This window comes from Desmodus rotundus, chromosome 9 (genome assembly GCF_022682495.2).
Source record: "Desmodus rotundus isolate HL8 chromosome 9, HLdesRot8A.1, whole genome shotgun sequence".
Lineage (NCBI taxonomy): Eukaryota > Metazoa > Chordata > Mammalia > Chiroptera > Phyllostomidae > Desmodus > Desmodus rotundus.
In genome coordinates, this window is record NC_071395.1 from 26,006,141 (window position 1) to 26,027,637 (window position 21,497).

General features: G+C 36.7%; 1 protein-coding gene across 1 annotated transcript in view; it reads right to left on the reverse strand.

Moving 5' to 3' along the window:
• Positions 1-1,689: 1,689 nt before the first annotated feature.
• TMEM144 (transmembrane protein 144) overlaps positions 1,690-21,497 on the reverse strand; it is a 35,450-nt gene continuing 15,642 nt past the window's right edge. Inside the window, exons 8-12 of the mRNA XM_024568633.3 lie at positions 20,982-21,100; positions 17,796-17,915; positions 16,613-16,710; positions 12,458-12,511; positions 1,690-7,302 (exon numbers count right to left, since the gene is read on the reverse strand). Of these exons, the coding sequence (XP_024424401.2) occupies positions 7,219-7,302; positions 12,458-12,511; positions 16,613-16,710; positions 17,796-17,915; positions 20,982-21,100 (475 nt within the window). The 3' untranslated portion in view covers positions 1,690-7,218. The remainder of the gene's footprint in view (positions 7,303-12,457; positions 12,512-16,612; positions 16,711-17,795; positions 17,916-20,981; positions 21,101-21,497) is intronic.

The following is a 21,497-nucleotide window of genomic DNA, read 5'->3' on the forward strand; positions in this document are numbered from 1 at the left end:
ATTTCAGACTTTAAAAATCCATAACTGACAAAGGATAGTCATTTCAGAGGAAAATGCAAAGGGGAAAAGAAGAGGAACCCGCAATTTTTTTTAATTACATTTTTTTAACATGAAGACAATTACAATTAAACCTATACTGACCTCTGGTGGTCAAATTTAAAAATGTATTTATACAAGAGAATTAAGGGGGTAAGGCAACCAAATGTCTTACTTTGTGTGACTGTTAATGAGTAGTAGTTCATTGCATTTTATGAATATACCACAATTTGCTTATCTTTTCCCCTGTTCATGAACATGGGATTATTTCTGGTTTTCAGCTACTATGGACAATTTTGTACAAGGCTTTCTATGGGTGTATGCGTTCATTCCTTTTAGGTATATTCCGTGGAGCTGTTACAAAGTGATCCAGGAATGGGGTTAAGTGATCATGCCTTTTTATGAACAAAGTTGAAAACTTCCCCAATTCCTTTTTCTATTTATAATAAACATTTTTATTATAGCCTCAGACACATAAAACAATCTCCAAAAATAGCACAGTTGACCCTTGAATGACAGGGGCCCACTTACACACCTCTGCTTTTTCAGTCAGTGCCTGCACTGGTTTTGATCTGAGGTTGGGACTACATGAATGCACAGGGCTGACTGTGTGCCTCCACCCAGGGGTGTGCAACCCGCAGCCCAGGATGGCCGTGAATGAGGCCCAACACAAAATCGTAAATTTACTTACGTTTTTTTTTTTTTGCTCATCAGTTTTCGTTAGTGTTCATGTGTTTAATGCGTGGTCGAAGACAACTCCTCTTCTTTCAGTGTGTCCCAGAGATGCCAAAAGGTTGGACACCCCATCATTTCATATGGAGACCTGAGCATTCACAGAGTTTGGTATCCACAGGGGGTCCTAGAGTCAATCAATCCCCCACAAATACAGAATGACAAGTAACTGTGTAGTTAGGTTTTGGGGAGTTAGATTTTTGACTGTGTATGACCTCAAACCCCTGCATTGTTTAAGGGTCACTGTATTACCAAATCGTGTAACCAAGAGTTTAAACTCAAAATCTTTCTATGGTTGAAGAACGAAATATCATAAAATAAATGACTTACTGTGTGTGGGATGGCTAAGTTTACGTGTCAAATTGCCTGGGCCACCTTGCATGCAGATACCCGGTTACACATTATTTTGGGTGTGTCTGTGAGGGTGTTCCTGGAGGAGATTAACATTTGAATAGGTAGACTGAGTAAAACAGTAGCCTTCCCCAATGTGGGTGGGCCCCACCTAATCCCCTGAAGGCCTGAAGGGAAGGAAAAGGCTGAGTAGGAGAGAATTCACTCTCTCTCTGCCTGTCTGTGAGTTGGACAAGGGTCTTTTCCGGCCCTCGCAGGACCTGGACTTGGACTAAAACTTGGAGCATCGGCTCTCCTGGTTCTTGGGCCTTCGAACTCAGACTGGAATTCCTACCATCAACCTTTCTGCTCCTCAGGCTTTTGGACTCAGGCTACAACTACCCCATGGCGCTCTCCCAGGTCTCCAGCCGGCCAGCTGCAGACCTTGGGACTTCTTAGCCTCCACAGTCACGTGAGTCAATGATCTATAATAAATCTCTCTATAAATATATAAATATAAAGGTCACTCCAACATCGATATAAATAAATGACAAGGAAGTCACAGCACACATACTAAAATTCTGTGTTTTATTTTATTTTTCACTTTTCTCAGGATCTTTAAAAAGAGAGAAGTATAATCCTTTTCCAGAGAGACAGTTTGTCTTTATTATGGGAAAAAATGACATCAGTTCCCCAGTGAGGACTTCAGCAGCTAGAAAGCAGCTGAATTCACTCTGATGTCCTCTGTTTGCTAGAAGAATCTTACTGTCAATAACAAGACAGTTCAAAAATGCTATGAATTTTCTTACCTAATTTGTCAGACCTTTTCCTACATAGAGATGCCTTCCTGGAATGCTTTACAGAACATTCCAGGTGTTCAGTTCTTTTCCTCCTTAAAACAAAAATCAGAGGACACACTGTAGTTTATTCAGAGAGGAAGAGAAGTAAGCCTCACCCCATGTTCTCTAAGGATGAAACGCTCAATTCTGTTCCGGCAAGAAAGCTACTTTCTAAAACCTTCACAACATGCACTTTCTACTTGTGTTGCTCCGTGCTTTCACCACATCTTTATCTTAGCAGCAGCACTGCCAACGCTAATGGTCGTGGGGGGCATGCATGGATCTTACTCTGCTCCGTGTCTCAAATGCACAGGGAATTAGAAATGCCTGTATTTGTTTCCTAGGGATGTCACAGTAAGTTACACAAATTTGATGGCTTACAACAGAAAGTTATTTTCTCACAGTGACGCAGCAAAGAGCCTGAAATGAGCAGCGTTGGTTCTTTCTGGAGGGTCTGAGGGAGAGTCCCTTTCCGAGCCTGGCTCCTAGGTCACAGTGGCTTACAGCAATCCTTGGCCTTGACTTGTAGTTACAGTGCTCAGGTCTCTGCCTCTGTTTTCCTGTGGCCCTCTTCTCTGCGTCTCTGAGCGTGTCAACTGTCCCTCTCCTTTCTCTTGTAAGGAAAGCGGTCATAGGATTTAGAGATCATCTTTCACCCAGGATGGTCGCATCTTGAGATCGTTAATTTAATTCTATCCATAAGGACCCAAATAAAGACACATCCACAGGAACTGGAAATGAGGACTTGAACATATTTCTTAGGGGCTATATTCAGTTGATTATAAAACCCAATTATTTTTTGAGGTTTCTGTTCATGAAAATGTGACAAACGTTAGAATTAAAATGTAACAATGCTAATCAGAGGACTTGTGCTTTTGAAACAGTCAGTTCTGCCACATTAGAGAAAGTAAACATGGGTAGAATATATGAAACACTGGTGTGCAGGCAGGCCAGCACTGTGATCTCTGGTGGAGTGAAAAGAAGTGAGTGGAGCAGGACAATTTTCCGTTTTATTGCCCGGATACAGTTTGCAGGCCTGCAGTGCAGGAAGGGAGAACATAAACAGAACCAGAACCCAGCAGTTTTCCTTAGCTGAACAGACAGATGAAGTAAATTTAGGGAAGTTCAGGCAGGTAGAATGCACAGTACAAAATACCAAAGTGGAGGAAGAGAGGCAGATACAACGGGTTTCTGAAATGTTTAGTGGACTCGTTATCAGCACACGTGTGGGAGAAAAATACGGAGACTGGGCAAAGAACCTTGGGAAAGGAAAGGAGCAGGTGGGGGAAAATAATCCCCCACACGACCTGGGGTTTGGAGGATTTCATATTCCTCTAGGTCAATTGAACAACAACAAACACCTCATTTTATAAAGGCACCTGAGTAGTACTCAGAAGGTACTAATTATACATATATTAGATGGCTTGAATTCACGGCATGAATTTGTACTAGACTAAAGATTGCGATGATTCTACCTAACAAAGCTTAAGAGCAAGCCTCGAAAGCCTCAAACACTTTGCAAGTAGCAAGTAACTCTACTGGCTCCTAGAACAACACTCAGAAATACACACAGAAGAAAATTGGGCATTCAACAGCATAAAATTCACTATATTTGGTATCCAAACAAAAATAATTCGGTATACAAAGAAACAAGGAAATCAACTTATAGTGAGAAAAATCAATGTATAGAAACTCACCCAGATATGACATAGAATAGACAATGACATTAACACAGTAATCATAAGTACACTCCATATGTTCAAGAATGTAGAAGAAAGCATGCACATATTAAGAAGAGACATGGAAGACATAAAAGTGACCCAAACAAAACTTTCAGTGATGAACATGTCTAATATAAAAAGTGTACAGAATGGTATTAATAGTAGATTTGGCACTGAAGAAGGAAAGTGAACTTGCAGACAAAACATAGACACCACTGAAAATGAAACAGAGACCAGAACTGAATAAATGAACAGAGAATCTACAAGATGTAGGAAAAATTAAAGCAGTCTAATATATGTATAACAGAGTTCCAGAAGAAGGGGAAGGGGGTGGAAAATAAGAGCATGTTAAGGAACTAAATGAAACAGAATAAATAATGTAGAAGAGCACAAATCAATAAATAAAAGAAAAACACAGTGGAGGAAACAAGGAAACCTAGAGCTAGTTTGTAGAATAGATCAACAAAACTGATAGACTTTTAGCTACAATGTTCAGACAAAGAAAGAGAAGAACAAATCACCTATGTCAGAAGTGAGAAAGTGGCCATCACTACAAATTCTGCAGGTATGAAAGAGAGAATAAAGAAATATTATAAACAAGGTTAAGCCAAAAATTTCTACAATGTACACAACCTTAGCAGATTCCCTGAATGACATAAATTAAGAAAGCTCATTCAGCCCTGGCTGGTGTGGCTCAGTGGACTGAGTGTAGGCCTGTGAACCAAAGGGTTGCTGGTTCGATTCCCAGTTGGGCACATGCCTGGGTTGTGGGTGGGTCCCCAGTGGGGGGCACGTGAGAGGCAACCACACATTGATGTTTCTCTTCCTCTTTCTCCTTCCCTTCTCCTCTCTCTAAAAATAAAAAAATAAAATCTTAAAAAAAAAGATAGTTCATTCAAAAAGAAACAGATAACCTGAATCACTTTGTTTAAAAAAAAAAAAAAATTGAGGCTTACATAGCTTCAGTTTTGAATTCTACCAAACATTTAAGGAAGAATAATATCAAGTTTTAGGAAACTTTTTGGAGCCAGTACTACCCTGATATTATAATCCAATATCACTTATGAAATCAAAAGCAAAATTTTTTAGTTAAATTTTAGGAAATTAAATCTAACAATACAGGCTAATTATATATTATAACCAAGTGGAAAGAAACCATTTAATATTTTATGTGTGATTCAGTGAATTCCTAAGGACCAGTTTTTAAAGAATCAATGGCTGATTAATTTTGGACTGTAACTTTCAGATATTCTTCAAAGTATATGAAACAAAAGTCTGTTTTTTTAAAAAAAATTACATGCCATGTGCTGTGCTAGCTTCTTGAGATATCAAGATGAATAAAACACCTGCTCTCAAGGAGCTCACAATAAATTTAATTGTCACATGCATATAAAGCCAATATAATTCTCAAATAAGTTTGGAAGAGAGGCAATATAGCCTTTTCTGTTGGAAAAAATTATTTGAGGTGAGTTTTATAAATCAACATTTATGGAACATGTGAAAGACAGATTTATAAACTTTTTAATTATGTAAGGTATGAATGAGTTAGAAACAGTGTTTATAAGTACCTTGTTGGTTAAGAGAAATGAAAAAATGCAGGTGGCACCTCAGGAAGACCTATGAGGTGTCAGTACTTCGGAAAACCACGCGGAATGCTTTAGGAAATTAGGTTCTGATTTACAGCCCACTGTCTCGTCTTTCTCTCCAGCTCATTCCCAGCGATTTATTTCATTAGGTCTTGGAAAAATCTCCATTTAGAAATTGGAATGTTTGTTTGTTTTCATGGGTCCTTCTCAAGATGAACTGTGTTAGAGATTTTATTACTGGAGAAGGAGTAATTATTCTGCAGGGTCTGAAGTAACAACAGCCCTGGCCACTGACCTCTTGGAGATGTTTCAACATGTGCAAGTTAGGTCGTCTGAGCCAAAAGAGAGAGTATGATCCACAGCTATTATTATTTTGTCCCCCAAAATTCCATGTAAAAGATTGGTTGTAAGTATTTCATTTTTTCTCTTAAAAATTCTTCATAAAATTAAATGGATATAGAAATAAGAGGACATTTGATATCTCAAGGGAAATGCTGTATTAATTTCTTAAAACTCATTAGGAACTAGAGATGTGTGTTCTGATAGGAGAAAATTCCCATAATGAGGACGAGAGCCTCATTGGGCTACTACTTCCCTCTGCAAGGTATCACCATCTCTGTGCACAGAGGCAGAAAGCCAAGCCACAGAAAGTTAAAATAAACACAAGAATTTAATCATATTAGACAAGGGAAAATAAAACCTCAACACTTCAAAAGAGACAGACATTAACTTCCTAAGGTAAGCAAAAAGCAGAGGTTTGGCAATTGCCTGTTCAGACAGACTTCCCCGAGGAATCTGATACCCAGACTCAGAAACTTGGCCGAAGCCAGCTAAGTACAATGAAGCGGAGGGGGGATGTAAACCCCACAGGTTACCTCCACAGTGCATGCACTTCAGCAGAATGCTGTGCTGTCTCTCCTGCACAGTGAAGTGATGCACTGTCGGGGGTGGGGGGGTGGGGTGAAACCCACACTGCACCAGGGGTCATATTATTTTGGAAGTTTGGGAACCATTGTGATGAACATTGTACTAGCGGTTCCAAGTCAGTTTTCTTAAAGAAATAAAAGCAGCATGTCCGTCATTTTCCATTGCTTAGTAGAAACCACCAGTGAAAGCAGGAAGAAAACCTCAGGTTAAAAGAAAGATTTTAGAAAAATTTTTTTCCAGGAAGTACATACACATATCTCCAAAAGAGTGTTTGGTCTCTTTGAGCTCTCTCTGATAAGCTACAACCTCATTTTCAGTAACGTCAGAATTTCTCCCATATTCGGAATAGTACATACATAGTGTATGTGTGTATATGTACTTGCACATTATGTATAGTTATTATACTCTCGGCGGTGAGAAATTTTCATTCTGTGAAGATGAATTTTTATCTGGAGATAATAAAGAGCATTTTGAGCTAAGTAAGATGGGTGATGTAGAGTGGGGCGATATTAATTTGAAGTAAAAATAAGTTTGGGCTAAAAATAATGAAATGGCCTTTTTAACATTCAGCTACCAATGCTGACATTTACTTTTTCTAGCAAAGGATGCAGGTATCTTTGGAATCTAATTCCATTGTGAGCTAACTCTTCTTCCCTCACCCCTGCCACCCCCACCTCTCTCTGCCTCTGTTCTGCTGCCCTTTGTTAAAGAGTATAATATCCTGGAGATTTGGACACACGCAGAATTCTTTCTGTATGAACTCTGCACTGTTTTCTAGACCGTGCAACACTATAAAGACACATCGCGGTGAAAGAAGCACCCTTAGATGCAATGCTGTAAGAATGGAGACATTTTAGTCACCCTGTACTTGACTGAAAATCAGTTTTCCTTCATTCTCACGTTTGTGGGAACTATAATTTACGCACTCCAAGATGAGATGAGATCCATTGGCTGTATGAAAATGAGCTCTGCTCTCAGAATAATGTGACTGGTGTCCAGTAGAGGCGTTGCCTTAACCACTGCTGCCACCTGCTGCTCATGTGATTCTTAGATTTTAGAAAAAGCAGTGCATAATGCTCCCGTCAAGATGATGCAAAATGCAAATACCATTAATAGGTAGTTTTGCTGACCCTGAATAATAAAAAAAGAATAACTGTAATTAAAAACTTCTAAATCAAACATGCAAAAAGGACATACTCTCGAGATTACCAGGGACCTTACTAATCATCTTTTATATATATATTTCTCTATTATATATATGTAATATATATATACATATATATGTATATATATATTTTATATATATACATGCTATTTCTCTAATATATATACACATACACACACACACACATGCTATTTCTCTAAGTAGTCATCCAGATTCCTTTGAAAACCTACAAGAGCTCTACCAATTCACCCATTCAGTAAACACAGGTGGGCTCCTACTGTGCATCAATGTGTGTTGGGGTTAAAATATACACAAGTGAGGACACACTGTGCCCTTATTCAGCTAATCATATAGTATGGGAGTCGATAGTTGATAAAATAATCACAGAAAAGAATGTTACAAGTGAGAGGGGTGCTAGTAAACAAGTAATTCCGAGTGTATTATAAAAGAATCTTAACAAGGTGGTTTGGAGGGTGGGAAGTTGAGCTCTGATTATGAGCATCAATGAACTGGGTGGGGCAAGAGGGCAGCACGTGCAAATCTCTGTTGTGAGAGAAAGCAGGATACTTCCAGGAGAGGAAAGAAGGTCAGTGTGACTACAGCAATGAGAGGTAGGTAGAGCAAGGTGAGTTTGGTTGGAAGGCAGGGATCTAATAGGGTATGCTCTGCTTTGGGGTTTTATGTTTCCAAGCAATGGAAAGACTTTAAAGGAACAGACACAGCTAGAAGTGAAAAGACTGGATTTGCATTTGAAGAAGCCACACTTTTTGACAGTGGTGAAGAGATTGGAGGGGACCAGATGTGCGGATGGAGACCAATAAGAAGGTGACACAGGCCTCCTGGGGAGAGATGAACGATTCAGATAAATAAATAGGGTTCAGTCTGCAGGGTGAGGAAGAAAACAGAGACAAGGTCGGGCTTGCCCAGCTGTGTAGGGCACCCTGGCACAGAGATGGGAAACTGAGAACCGCTTTCCAGTGGGGACAGTCCATCTTTAAAGAAACAAAGAATATCTCCCTGTATTAACTAAAAATATTTTATTTCCTTCAAGTTCTATCTCTAGGGGTACAGACAGATCAATTTCTAATCTCTTGTGTGTCCTACAAGAAAAACTCTTAAACGTGGAAAAAGAACTGTCTCATATCCCTGAAGCATCTTTTTCCTGGTCAATATTTTAGCTCCTTTGACCATTTTCTCATGCAGAACCATCTCAAGCTCCCTCATTCTTCTGGCTGTTTCTCTCTGAGTGACTGATTGCCAGGTTGTCTTGTCCCCAATAGGGAACTAGACATTGAACATCACAATGTAAGAGAGGATTAGCTCCTCTCTAATTTTAGATATATGATCTAAAATTACATTGAGATCTCCTGACAGTCAAATTATATAATATTATTATTAGCTCTTATCAAGGTTAAGATCTCTTAGTCTAACTTACTGCCAGTTAATAAGTAGCCCATACACAATACAGTGCATATTTCCTTTTTCCAACTTAATAAAAAAATTGGGTTAGAGTGGATTAATTTGTCTTTTTGATGACCAGAGAGAGGTCTTTGTAAATTGGGTTGGAGTCAGTTGTGCTGTCGGACTCAACGTGAGCATCGACACTGTCCGAAGTCACTGTAATACAAGTTGTACAAGTGAAGGACAGCACCAGGAGGCCTTGCCGAGTACAGACCAACCCACACTCACACTCGAGTCCTGCATTAAAGCACTAAGGTTCTCTGACATCTTTTTCTCAGTTGTAAAGCAGTACCTTTACCTAGATACAAGTACTGAAGCAGAATAGGCACTCAATAAATACTGTTCAAAGAATGAATACACTCAGGTGATTGCTAAATGTACTGTAAATGAGACAATTGATGTGATTACTTAAAAAAGAAAAAACAGTGTATGGGGCCTCAATTCTCAGCATTTTACAGCCTAGTTATGTGAATATTTTGGTAAGCTCTCTGTTTAATTGTCTATATAGACAGAAGAATAGTGTTCTCAGGGAATAAAATATATATTTTTTCCCTTTAAGGTTAAGAATCTGCCTAAATTGCCTAGTCTCCTAGGGAAAAAAAATTTGTTTTATTTGGGTAATAGTTTTCCATGGTCAAAGATGAATGTTAGCTCTTAGAAGGATCACACTTACATTCTCCTCAAAGCAAAAAGGTTTTAACTTGGATCTCTGAAACAGCTATTGAGATAAAAAACCAACCCATTCTTCATCTGGGGGTAGCTACTGACCCCAAAATTGTTGCGGTAATAATCCCATGCATGCATTAGGGTTACTGTAGACACACTGGCTAAAAAAAAGTATTGCTAAAAATATAGTGAATACCTGGCTTAACATAGCTAAACATTAAATTCTAAAACAAACTTCCGAAAGAGGAGCAGACACAAAAGATATGAAAGACTATATCAGGTGTGCAAAGCACCCAAGTGGAGCACTGGTGGCATCAAAACTAAGTAAAATCATTAAATTCTTTCACTCAAAAGTGCTCGGGTCTCTGATTCAGCCCTTACTGCTGTAGGTCGTAGGGTTTCAACTATGTGTCCTCAGGGATTGCTCCCAGACAAAACTGATAAGGACTGGAAGTCATAATGTTTTGCTTTTGTTTTACCTAGGGTTTTGTGTAGTTCCTAAGAAAAATACATTTTTAAATTCTGATAGGATCCTGGACTCAGTGTTTAGCTGATACGTTTTTCTTAAACTCATTGGCACGGGAAGTATTTATAACTGCCTTTAGCTTAGTTGTCAAGAGGCAGTTAGGCACCCGCCCTGAATGGTAAGTGTCACTGGACACCCTTTTGGCTTTGTTTGTAGACAGATGAGATGCGTAAGGTTTTTGGACTTTAGGAAGGTAAACAAAACTCACTCTCTGCTTTCAGCTTGGCCCTCCCTCTCTCTGTTTTTACATACCACACTTTAACACTCATTCCTAAATTCCAGAAGCAATTCCATTGGGATTTTATAGGAATCTCAATGACTATACCTGGAGAGAACTGCTTAGTAACAATAGCGAGTTTTCCCATCAGGCATATGGTGCGTCTTCCCATTTGTTCTGATTTCCTTTTATGTCCTTTTGTAAACTTTTGTAATAAAATAAAAGGTTTTATAAATCTAGCATACTTCTTGTTAGTATAGTATATTATATTTTTATATAATTTTTATAAAAATATAAAAACTTCATATATTTTTATAATCACCGTAGGTATTAATAGTATCTATTTTCTACTTTGTAACTGATAATTAGTGGCATGTTAGAAAGATATTGATTTTGTATTTATGCTATATATAAGCACCTTAGTAAATGATCTTATTGGATCATAAGATTTTCAGCTGATTTTCTTAAAATTTTAAAGAATATAACATAACATTGAGATGACAATGATCTCATTTCCTTTTTATATCTTTTCCTCTTATTCTTAATTTTATCTTACCACACTGGATAGGATCTCCAGAAATACTGAATAATGGCAACGATGGAAAAGTCTTTAACTTCCAGCTAATGAGAACCCTTTATATCAGTTTTGTTGAGGAATAATTGATAGAGAACTCTAGTGCTGTCACCTTAGTTATGTATTTGTTATTGTTTTTCATAGAAATCTTGTACCTGCAGCTTCCTCCTATTTATAGCTTTGCTAAGAGGTTATTTTCTTACTTAAACACTGGTTTTTATTTTTAGTGAATGCCTTTTGAATATATATTATCACATAGTTTCCCCCTGTTTAATATTATAATAAATTAGATTAATTAATTTGCATATCATCAACTACCCTTGCATTCCTGAATTAAGCCCTACTTGGTCATGGCTTATCATTCTTACAAGTTCCTCCTCTGTTTGGTCTGTCTTTTTCAAGATATCTTTTAAAAAAACTCTTTTTGAATGTCTTTTAGTATCTTTTTAGAGGACTCTGAGGATTTAACACTAATCTTAATGGTTAGAGGTTTCCTCTCTTAAGGGAGTTCTTACATCTAGAAAAAAGGATTTTTAATTCAGTATCATTATTACTGTAGTAGTAAGCAAAATAATTTTTAAATGCTTAAAATAAATCTATTCTTAGTTTGTGCTTCTTTACCCCTTAATTGCAACTAAGCTCTGATCATTAACTTGTGATTTCCTAAGGCTTCAGAATGTTATACTGACTAATAATTGTTAAATAGAAATCATTATCCTTTTAAGGCAGATGAAATATTTGCAAAGAGATTTAGAGTGTGTTAGGGGGATAGAATTATTTTTGTGGAAAGCAACCCTAACTAATATGAATGAGAAGCATAAAAGTAACTTATGAGTCTATAAATTTTTAAAGTTGTCTTGTGTATTTAAAAAATATTAAGATCATGGTCCAAGTATCTTCTAAACCTGTTTATTTCATCTGAGAATCCTACTCATATTGTCAAATTATGCCTTTCTAAGTCAAAATATGTCATTTAGAATGAATGAAATGATTTCTTAAATCTAAAATTGAATGATCATTTTAAGGATTAGCCAGGGACATAGTTCGCTTCATGGTTCCCAGGGATTAGCAACATCAGATCTTCTTAGAACCAGGAATTATTTGCTATTACAGCTGCATTTTAAGACAGAAAATATTATGCCTGTGATGCCTTGAGAGAGTGTCAAAGACACTGGAGAAGGGAGAGGTGTGAGTAACTGGTTGTCCTGTAAAGATGCTGGTTTGATATGGAGGCCACTGGGAGGCAGAAGAACCCACAGAAACATCTCTCCCCAAATTCCATTTGCCTCCAGGATATTTTAATTTTGGGAATAAAAAATCTTTTATTTGTTGATCTACCATGTTTTATACAAAATAAAATTTCCCTGTATAATAATTTATTGGATTATTTAACCAAATCTCTCATGGAAATACAAGGTCAGCTAGGGTTGCTTTCCCCCTGGGGGCTGGGGTGGAGAGAATCATGTTTTATAATAATTATCATATTTTTATTATTTTCTTTACTAGTTAGGGATGAAAAAACATTTTCACCATCTGACCTGTCACCTCTATTCCTGAGTTTTCTGCACTGGGTCCAGTGGTTACATGCAGTTCTCAGAAAATAACACAGACAGTATCAAACCCCCTTCGTACATGGGCCTACACCTGCTTTACGACTCTGCCCTTTCTTGTACTTACCTGTATCTCCTTAAACATGAAGATACCCCACATTGCAGCTACAAATCCTGGGCCCTTGAAAAAAAAGAACTTTAATTAAATCAGTTATTTTTCTGTGGCTGTACTCTGAATTGGAGAGCTGCACTGATACTTTAACCGCATAACTTTCTATTGTAAAAGCAATATAACAATATTGTCAGGGAAATAATCTCGACCCTAACTTAACATTAAATGAACCTAAGTAACATTAGGGAAAATATGGAGGCTTTTATTTACATTTTTTATGGTTCTCTTTATTATTCTGATGATGCTATATTTAGTGCTATAGAATGCTTTTTTAATGTGTTCTATTTACAATAAAATATTTTCATAAGTAGTTTGTTTTTTCTAGTGAACTAGTTACTTATGATACTGGAAATAGGATTAATAGGAAAAAGTGCCTGAAGAAATTTATAACTTTTTCTGGGATGAGATAATCTTATAATTGAAGAAATTTTAGTATGTTCTTTTGTAGCTGACAAATAATGTGCATATGGAAGCAGCATGTATTTTAAAATTAAAAAAAGATGATACTACTTCACAGTGATCAACTATATCTGACCTTAAACTCTAATAAATGTTCAAACTAGTACTATGGGAATAGAGAAAAACCATGTAAGGAAAGATAAATAATGGGTCATGAACAGGACATAAGGACTGAAATAAAATAATATAAAGGACATGAGAAGAAAGGAGATGGGGAAAAAAGGATGATGGCGCAATTTGAAAACTTAAGCTATTGAAGTTTTACTGTTATTTTTTTAGCTGAGAAGGAAAAAAATAGGAATTTGAAATAGTCACGGTTTTTGTAGAGAAGGTGTATTGCATTAGCATTTTTATGATTCCTTTTGAAGCCTGCACAAACCCTGGAAGCTTTAAACAAACAGCTCCAGTATGTTTTTCCCTCCCCCGCTTCTCCAACTGTCTACACGCCTGGGTCAGCAAAGTCGGACTCCACTCCTGCCACGCAGGCAAAGTAATAAAAATACAGTGCTCTCCATCTGTCAGCATCTGGAAAAGTCTCCTTCAAAAGAGCAGGAGAAATAGGTCAAAGGAACCGTCTGTTATCAATGATGTAAGGTCCTAAGCCTCAAAATCCAAACCAGACAAAAAGCATCTGGGTCCATACTGACTTTGGACAGGATGGGAGAAAACAACAGACCAGGGGATATAATATTAATGTGTTGTGCCATTTGCTTAAAAATTTTATCCTCTTCAATCAGGAAATTCATTTCCCTTCAGAGTACTTGGTAGAAGATAATACCAAAAGGGTATCATTGACCTTTGAGACGTTTTGGCTGATGATTTTCTAAATATTTGCTGAGACAGCGCCTAAAGGTTATTGCGATGAGTAATGTGGTCATAGGAAGTGGTACTTTGCTGAGTGGTATTATAAGTGAAAGTGTGTGCAGGCTCTTTGATTTAGGCAAAGGAGAGCCAAAGAGGAAGGGCATCCTAGGTAAGAGATACACTTGTTTTGACAATTGGAATTGTATATTTTCCTTTTGTAAATTTATACAAATTGCATTTGTAAATCAGTCTGTGAAAACAAGGTGACCCTGAGCCATCTTTAAGGGTGGATTCAGCTTTTAGACTTACAGGGAAGACTTGGAGCAGAGGTAACAAGTCCTTCCTCATGCTCTGTGGGTTTTTTTTTTTCTTTGTTTCTTCTTCTTCTTTTTTTTTTTTTTGCTTTTTAAGTCAGTGTTATTTGCCAATAAACAATACAAATGCGATATCAAGGAACTCATAATCTACTCACCAATAGATAAGTAACAGTGGAAATATATGTACCTGGGAAAAACAGAGCTACTGGGATTAAAAAAATGTGCTTTTTGGAAAAAATAAGAATGACCATATTTATAATTATTAAAGCTGGTGATGGGTATATTTGAAATTTTCCATTAGAAAATATTAAATCTGTTCTGCTAGGAAAATAAAATTAAAAAGAATGTAAGATCTTTGAGGGTAGAGACTGAATCTTTTCTGCATGTTGATAAGGTAGACAACCTGACATAGAGCAACAGAAAAGTAAGCCAAGAAAGAACATAGTGGCAGTAAGGACCTATTGCTCATCTCCCAGCAATACCTGTCCCTCCCAGGTAATAATCCTCAAGCACCAGGAAGCTGTACCTGCTGGGTGGGATGACTGTGCTTAGATCCAGCGGTTGGAGAATAATCCTTTTGACAGGCAAGTCTCCAAAGGCCCCTCCTATTGACCCCTCTGCCCACATTCTTAGCTCAGCAGTTTATTTCCATTGAATGAGGTTTCGATGTTTTGCTGTAAGTCTTTCCCAAAATTTTGATATAAGAAACAGTGGTTGGAAAACTATCTCTCTGTCTACTGTAAAATTTTTTTTGTAAAAAATATTTATTTATTGTTGTTCAATGTCCCTTATAAAAGGCCCCATATATAAATTCTGTTTAAAATTTAATGCTAGAAAATAATTGTCTTTTATGAGAAAATAATATATTGTCAGTCAAAAATAATTAGCTACCCCATTGGATTACCCCCTTTTACATGTGCAAAACAATTTTTAATCACGTAACTATTTACTTTTTGTGCTATTTGCTTTCTTTCTCATTTTTACTATAGTCTTGATGTTCTGTGTTTATATTTCTATTTTCCTTGTGTGACTTGATTGCATCTGAATATTTTATATAAAATCATTTCAAACCCTTTTTGGAGAACCCAGTGTTGTTCAAGAATATAACATTTGTATCCTACTTGAGGAGAATATCATACTGTATACTTCTGTATGCAAATAGACTTTTAAGCATTTAACTGGAAAGCTTTATACCCCATTGTCCATTATATTGCCCTGTGTTATGTGGTTACTTCTAGCATTAAATAACCCCGGAATGATGAGAAACAAACTCCTCTGTGGGAAAAATTTGGGTCCTTTGCCATTCCAGCGATGAGGACTTAAACCTAAAAAAATCCCTTTAACATGCTTGATTTCAGTAACATTTTCCCCTAGTGGAGATTAAACATGTCAAAATGTGAGTTCTTTATATTAAAAAAAACTAATTTATTTGAATTTAGTTGTTCTTTAAAGCTACCTATTTTATGAACACAATAAAACTGTCAAAAATATACTGTTTGAAACCCAGAATTTATATTAAAATTTATTTTTCAAACTTTAATGCAATATGTTTTAGATTAGATAATATGGTTTTTAAAAACCCATTTTCTAGGTTTGCACAGATGGTTTGATAAAATGTTTCAGGCAAATTTTGTTTATGATGATGATTTAAGAAGCAAGGGATACAGGTGAACAACTGGTCAGCAATTGTACATACCTATAGTAGACATAAGAGCCCAACATTAAAACAATTCATTCCTGGGTGTCTATGTCAGCTTGTTACCATCATGAACCTGGAACAAACTCTCAGCGGGATTCTTTACTGATGGCAAAATGGAGCACTGTGCACTGGAAACCCTGCCTTGAGATTTCCACTGGCTTTCTCACTCCGACAGGGCTGGTAGCGATAGCCTCAATTTTCTCATCTTCAAAATGGGGACAATCCTATTGATACTTGCCCTGCCTATGTCAAAAGAATTTTTTTTGTTTTTCTGTTACCTATGTGCTACATAATTGGCACCTAAAAAAACAGCCTGATGAAGCATATTGTATTATGTATGCCACAATAAATGGCATTATACAGAGACAATACTTCGCTTTAGCACTTTCTGAAAGCCCTCCTTAAAAATATTGAAGTTCCATGTGAAGAGGAGTAGGAAGTACTTTCTGTCTCACAGGTTGTTAGGTCATTCAAGGGTGATAATATAAACAAGAGCATTTTTATATTTATAAACCATCATATAGAGATGAATATTGTTATAAATAGCAAGTTGCAATACATCTAAAATGACACTAGGTAAAATGACCAAACAAACACTGCAAGGATATCAAAGATGAAGAAACCTAAAATGAAGTTAGCAATGTTCTCTTGGCAACCAAGGACATGAGATAAGAAGGCATCTTTCAGTTTATTCACACGAATCTGTTATCCTAATTGTCCTCCTAGAAAATAAAACTCTATCACAGTCTTCAGTGATCACTAAGAATGCTTCAGAAAAATTAGATTTACATTTAAAAGGCAAAAAATTGGAAAAACAACTCAGCTACTTACAGCAGTGATTATCGGGAAACTGACCACAGCACTGAGGGAGTGATTAGCTATGAACCAACAGCAGGAAGCCATCGCCCAAAGCAGCCCCGACAGAAATCCTGAAATACGCACAAACACCACGCATTTACAAACCACGCTCCCCTCCTGAAAAAGTCGCACGCTAGATTTAGCAGGAATAGGAAAGCACACAGGTTAATGCATTCCTATCAATGTTACTGGCCAACATGGAGTTTTGATCATTGTGGAAACCACTGATTGCTGTTGGCTGCTGGGGGTATAATTATCAATCCTTCCGCTTTATTGACATTAAATAAAGTATCCAAAGTAATAATTAATTAAAGATTGAGTAGCAGAGGGGGGCCTAGTGAAGATACTGGACCTGAACATGCTCTGCAAACACCATTTACTCTAAACCATGAACACAAACACAAGTGAAATTCAGAATGATGCTTATAACTAAGGAAAAAAGCTCCTAGAATTTGAATGAAAATAGCAGCTAAAGGTTTCATGATAATTTAACTAAGCCTCCAACAAATATTCTACCACTTTCTATAATGGTATAGTGGCATACTTTGGCTTAAATCAATCAGGCACTCAAAAATGAGTCTCTGAAATATGCTTTATTTTGTTCTACAAAAATTTTATTTACATACCTCGATTGCAAATTGAATTGCAGCAAAATCATAAATGAGAAGTTATATATATTTTATCATCAATGGTTAATAGATTAAATCCAAAAGCATGTATATTTGACACATACTTTTTTGACCTCTAAAACAATTTCTCTTTAATTTTTGGAAAAAATGCTTTCCCAGGTGACTGCAGATTTCTGTTTGTTGATACTTGGAAAAAAAAAAAAGTCACAGGACTCTGACTTCTAACAGAAATCCTTAGACAGTAAAAAAGAAACAATAAAGTGTGATGGTCAATATACACTATGTTTTGGCATAGGAAATGATCTTAGGTTCATTGTTCAAGTTTTAGGTTTTATAATAATGATGAGCAATTTATATTTAGTTTCATGGTTTTTAAATTCTTCGTATTTATTGGTATACTGGGCCAAAGCAACGAAGGGAGTGAAAACACACACACAGGATGGCTTGGTTTCCAGAAGATGATTATTTAAGTTAAATAAATAAAGAATGATACTGTCACAGAGTAAGAAGATTTCCTGTATTCTTACCTGGCAAGACTGCTTCAGGATACAGTCTGGGATTATTTTTCATGGTTACACAGTAAGCCAGAAAGTAGACCGTACTTGTTAGGAAGATGCCACTAGCATGTGCAAAAACGTAGTCTAAATCTGAAAATACAGATTACAAAACTCTCAAGTGTACCATTTTAGTCATTTCAAATATAATTAGAGTTCTAAAACAAAACAAACTCACCAAAATTAACCTTAAACATAAAGGAACCATTAATCTTATCACTCTAGTTTTCTACATGCTCTTTATATAGAATTTTAATTAACATATTTAAAACCTGGAAATATTAAGTAGTAAATTAGTTACTATAATCAAATCTAAAAGACTCATCTTCATGATTATTTTGGAAAGCTAAACAACAAACAATATCTTCTTTTTTAAGAATAAGTATTCAGACCTAATTTCACTAATGGCTACAGCAATTGTAGCACATTTCCAGTAGATTGTAGTGGCAGGTGTGAGAAATTGGGGGGACTGCTAATTTTACATGATCTATCGATTAAGTTGGAGACTAGTCTCTCTGTTGCAGATGACACCTATATAGAATATTATGAAGTTATTACCCCAAAGTGAGTTTTACTCAATTGTTTACTATAACCCTCATTACGTGAGGGACATAATGACATGTGATGGTTTCCCAATGTCTGGGAAACCCCAAGTCCACTGAGGGTTGAAGCAGGTAGGACTTTGGCCGTAAAGATGAGTAGGTTCCAGCTGGGAAAGCCACATTGGACGCAATATTTCTCTCAACTAAAACTTTGATTAAGTAAATGGCCATATTTAGGGAGGAAAGTTTAAAAGATCAAAGAGTTTATCTATTCTTCAAAAATGTTAAGTCCTGCTTCTGTAACACACCCATCTAAGCAGTAGCACAAAGACAGCACAACAAACAATTCAAAGCACAGACCAGCCCTAGCCGGCGGGCTCAGTTGGTGGAGCGGCCGTCATCCGGTACCAAAGGGTTGCAGGTTTGATCCCTGGTCTGGGTGGCTAAGGAGGCAACTGATCCGTGTTTCTCTCATATTGATGTTTCTCTTTCTCCCTTCCTCTCTCTAAAACCAATGAACATACCTTCAGGTGAAGATTAAAAAAAAATTTAAAAAGCACGAATCAGCTGCATAGCAATCCTCAATCTACTACTTGCTATCTTTGAGACTTGGTTAACTTTTCTATTTCTGTCTAAATTCTGAAAACCGTGTGTTTAGATTTTTTCAATTATAAAACAAGAATAATAGTGCAGTTCAATCAGGAACATTGCTACAAATGAGTTATTATTGTAATGTGCTTAGAACAGTGTCTGTCCGAGCATGTACTACTAATGTGTTTGTTAAATAAATGAATTTAAAAAGTACGCCCCTCTAGAATTATTCTTTAATGAAGTGTGTTCCTTTCAGACTACATTAGAGTTGTCATAAGGAAGACCTCTGAGAGCCGACTGTACTACTTACGTAAAGAAATTGTTAAGGACATTGTTTGTCATATCCCAGGACTCAGGACAACTGTTCTCCTGAACAATTAGTTGTTCTTCTCTTGTGCTCACTAAATGGTGGTACTGGCCTGACTTCTCTGGTGGCCATAGAAACCTTAGAGCCAGATTTAGGGCTCATTTCTGTCCAGGGTACACATGTGGTACAGTTCTTAGACTAATTTCTAGTTACGTTTTATTTTTTCCCTCTTGTTTTTTGTTCTCTTTTAATTTATCCTATGTTGTTCTATTTTGACTAGTTTTTACTCTTTAAATACAAAAAGAATAAAAATATAAGAAGAATGTTTAGGAAATCTAAAAGAAAAGAGAATAAAAGGATTTGACTACTTTCTATGGAGCTTAATATAAAAAGGGAGAAAGCAACTGTGGTACCTATTCAAAGTTTATCTAGTCATTTAAAGTTGAGTTAAAATGCCAGCCTTTTCATCAATCTTACCCCAGACTTTGGTGCTCCACACTTTCCTCTTACCTGAACACAGATCACGTTAATTTTATGTACCATCCAATTTAGAACTTTATTACCCATGGTCTCATCCTTTTACCATTTCATGAATATAAGCCATGTTTTAACATAATTATAGGACCTCTGAAGTAGACACTTTCCATCCCCTTCTGAGCCTCCACAAGGCTGTTATTGCACGTGGTGTTGAATGCACGCCTAAGAAATTAATTCTGTCACCAGAAACAGATTATTAAGGAGCACTGTGTAGGCATTTCAAAGTACCACTCTGTGCTTAAAAAATAATATCCTCTGACTACACAGGCTATATTTTGACCTTTAGGAAGCCTATACCTTGACTTTTACTTGATTTTAAAGTACTATGTACTCAAGTTTAGCTTTTTTTTTAAAGAGGAGAAGAATATATATTTTCCCAGAAAACATGCAACCAGAAAATAATCACCAGATCTTAGTGGAAATCTGAAAACCGTGTGTTTAGATCCAGTAGGAAATGAATGCTGCTGAAGTTGATTATATTCGTATGTTAGATATTATATTTGTATGAAAATACTCATAGTCCTTTATTACTTTTAGTCTTCAGTGCCTTTCTAATTCACCTCTTACAATGAAAAAGTAAGATCAAATCTATGTAGCAATATTTACTATGATCACACTCTTTTAATGATTTTATTGGGGTGACATTGGTTAATAAAATGATATAGGTTTCAGGTGTGCAATTCTATATACATCATCTGTATATTGTATTGTGTGCTCACCACCCCAAATCAAGCCTCTTTCCATCACCATTTATCCTCTTTACCCACTTCTACCTCCCCCCCCTTTCCCAACAGTATGATAATCACCATACTGTTGTTTCTGTCTATGAGTTTTTGTTTGTTTCTTTTTCACTTAATCCCTTCACCTTTCTTTTTTTAAACATCATTTATTAAAGATTTTATTTATTTTAGAAAGATGGGAAGGGAGGGAAAAAGAGAGGGAGAAAAACACCTATATGTGACAGATACAGCGAATGGTTGACTCTCACACGCCCCCAACTGGGGACCTGGCCTGCTACCCAGGCATGTGCCTTGACCAGGAATTGAACCTGTGATGTTTAGGTTTGCAGGCCAGTGCTCAATCCACTGAGCTGCACCAGCCAGGGCTAATCCCTTCATCTTTCTTAAGTAGAAAATGAGGTATTGAGTTTATTGATAAAATAAAATAACTTTTTACTCTCACCATTCTGGCTCGCCCCTGAATACACACTGTCGTTTCTTTTGCTGTGGTCCTTGATATAAATGATCGGTATGAACGTCGATCCATAGAGTATCCCAGATATCACTGCAAGACTGCAGCCCCTTAGAACACAAGGACATCATTATTAACCCTGGCCAAAAGCACTGTTTCCAACAAACACACGGACGGAATCATAACGAAAGCATGCTTCAAAATGTAAATCACAAGCCGGGATGCCCAAATTGCCCCTCTATCTCGAGCTCTATGGCTGGCAGAAGTCAAAGAAACACTCCACAGGGTCAAAGTGGCAACAGGACTGAGCACAGCCTGGATCCTCCCCTGTCTAATTTTGGAAACACATGATTTATAGAAGTTATATACAGACTTATTATAAATTGTCATTACACAGATGAGAATGTTGCTATCATATTATACAGCCTCCATAAATAACCCTGGCTCTCTAATTAAATTTTGAAGTATCTGTGGACTGACACTATGCCCTATGCTGTTTTAAGAGAC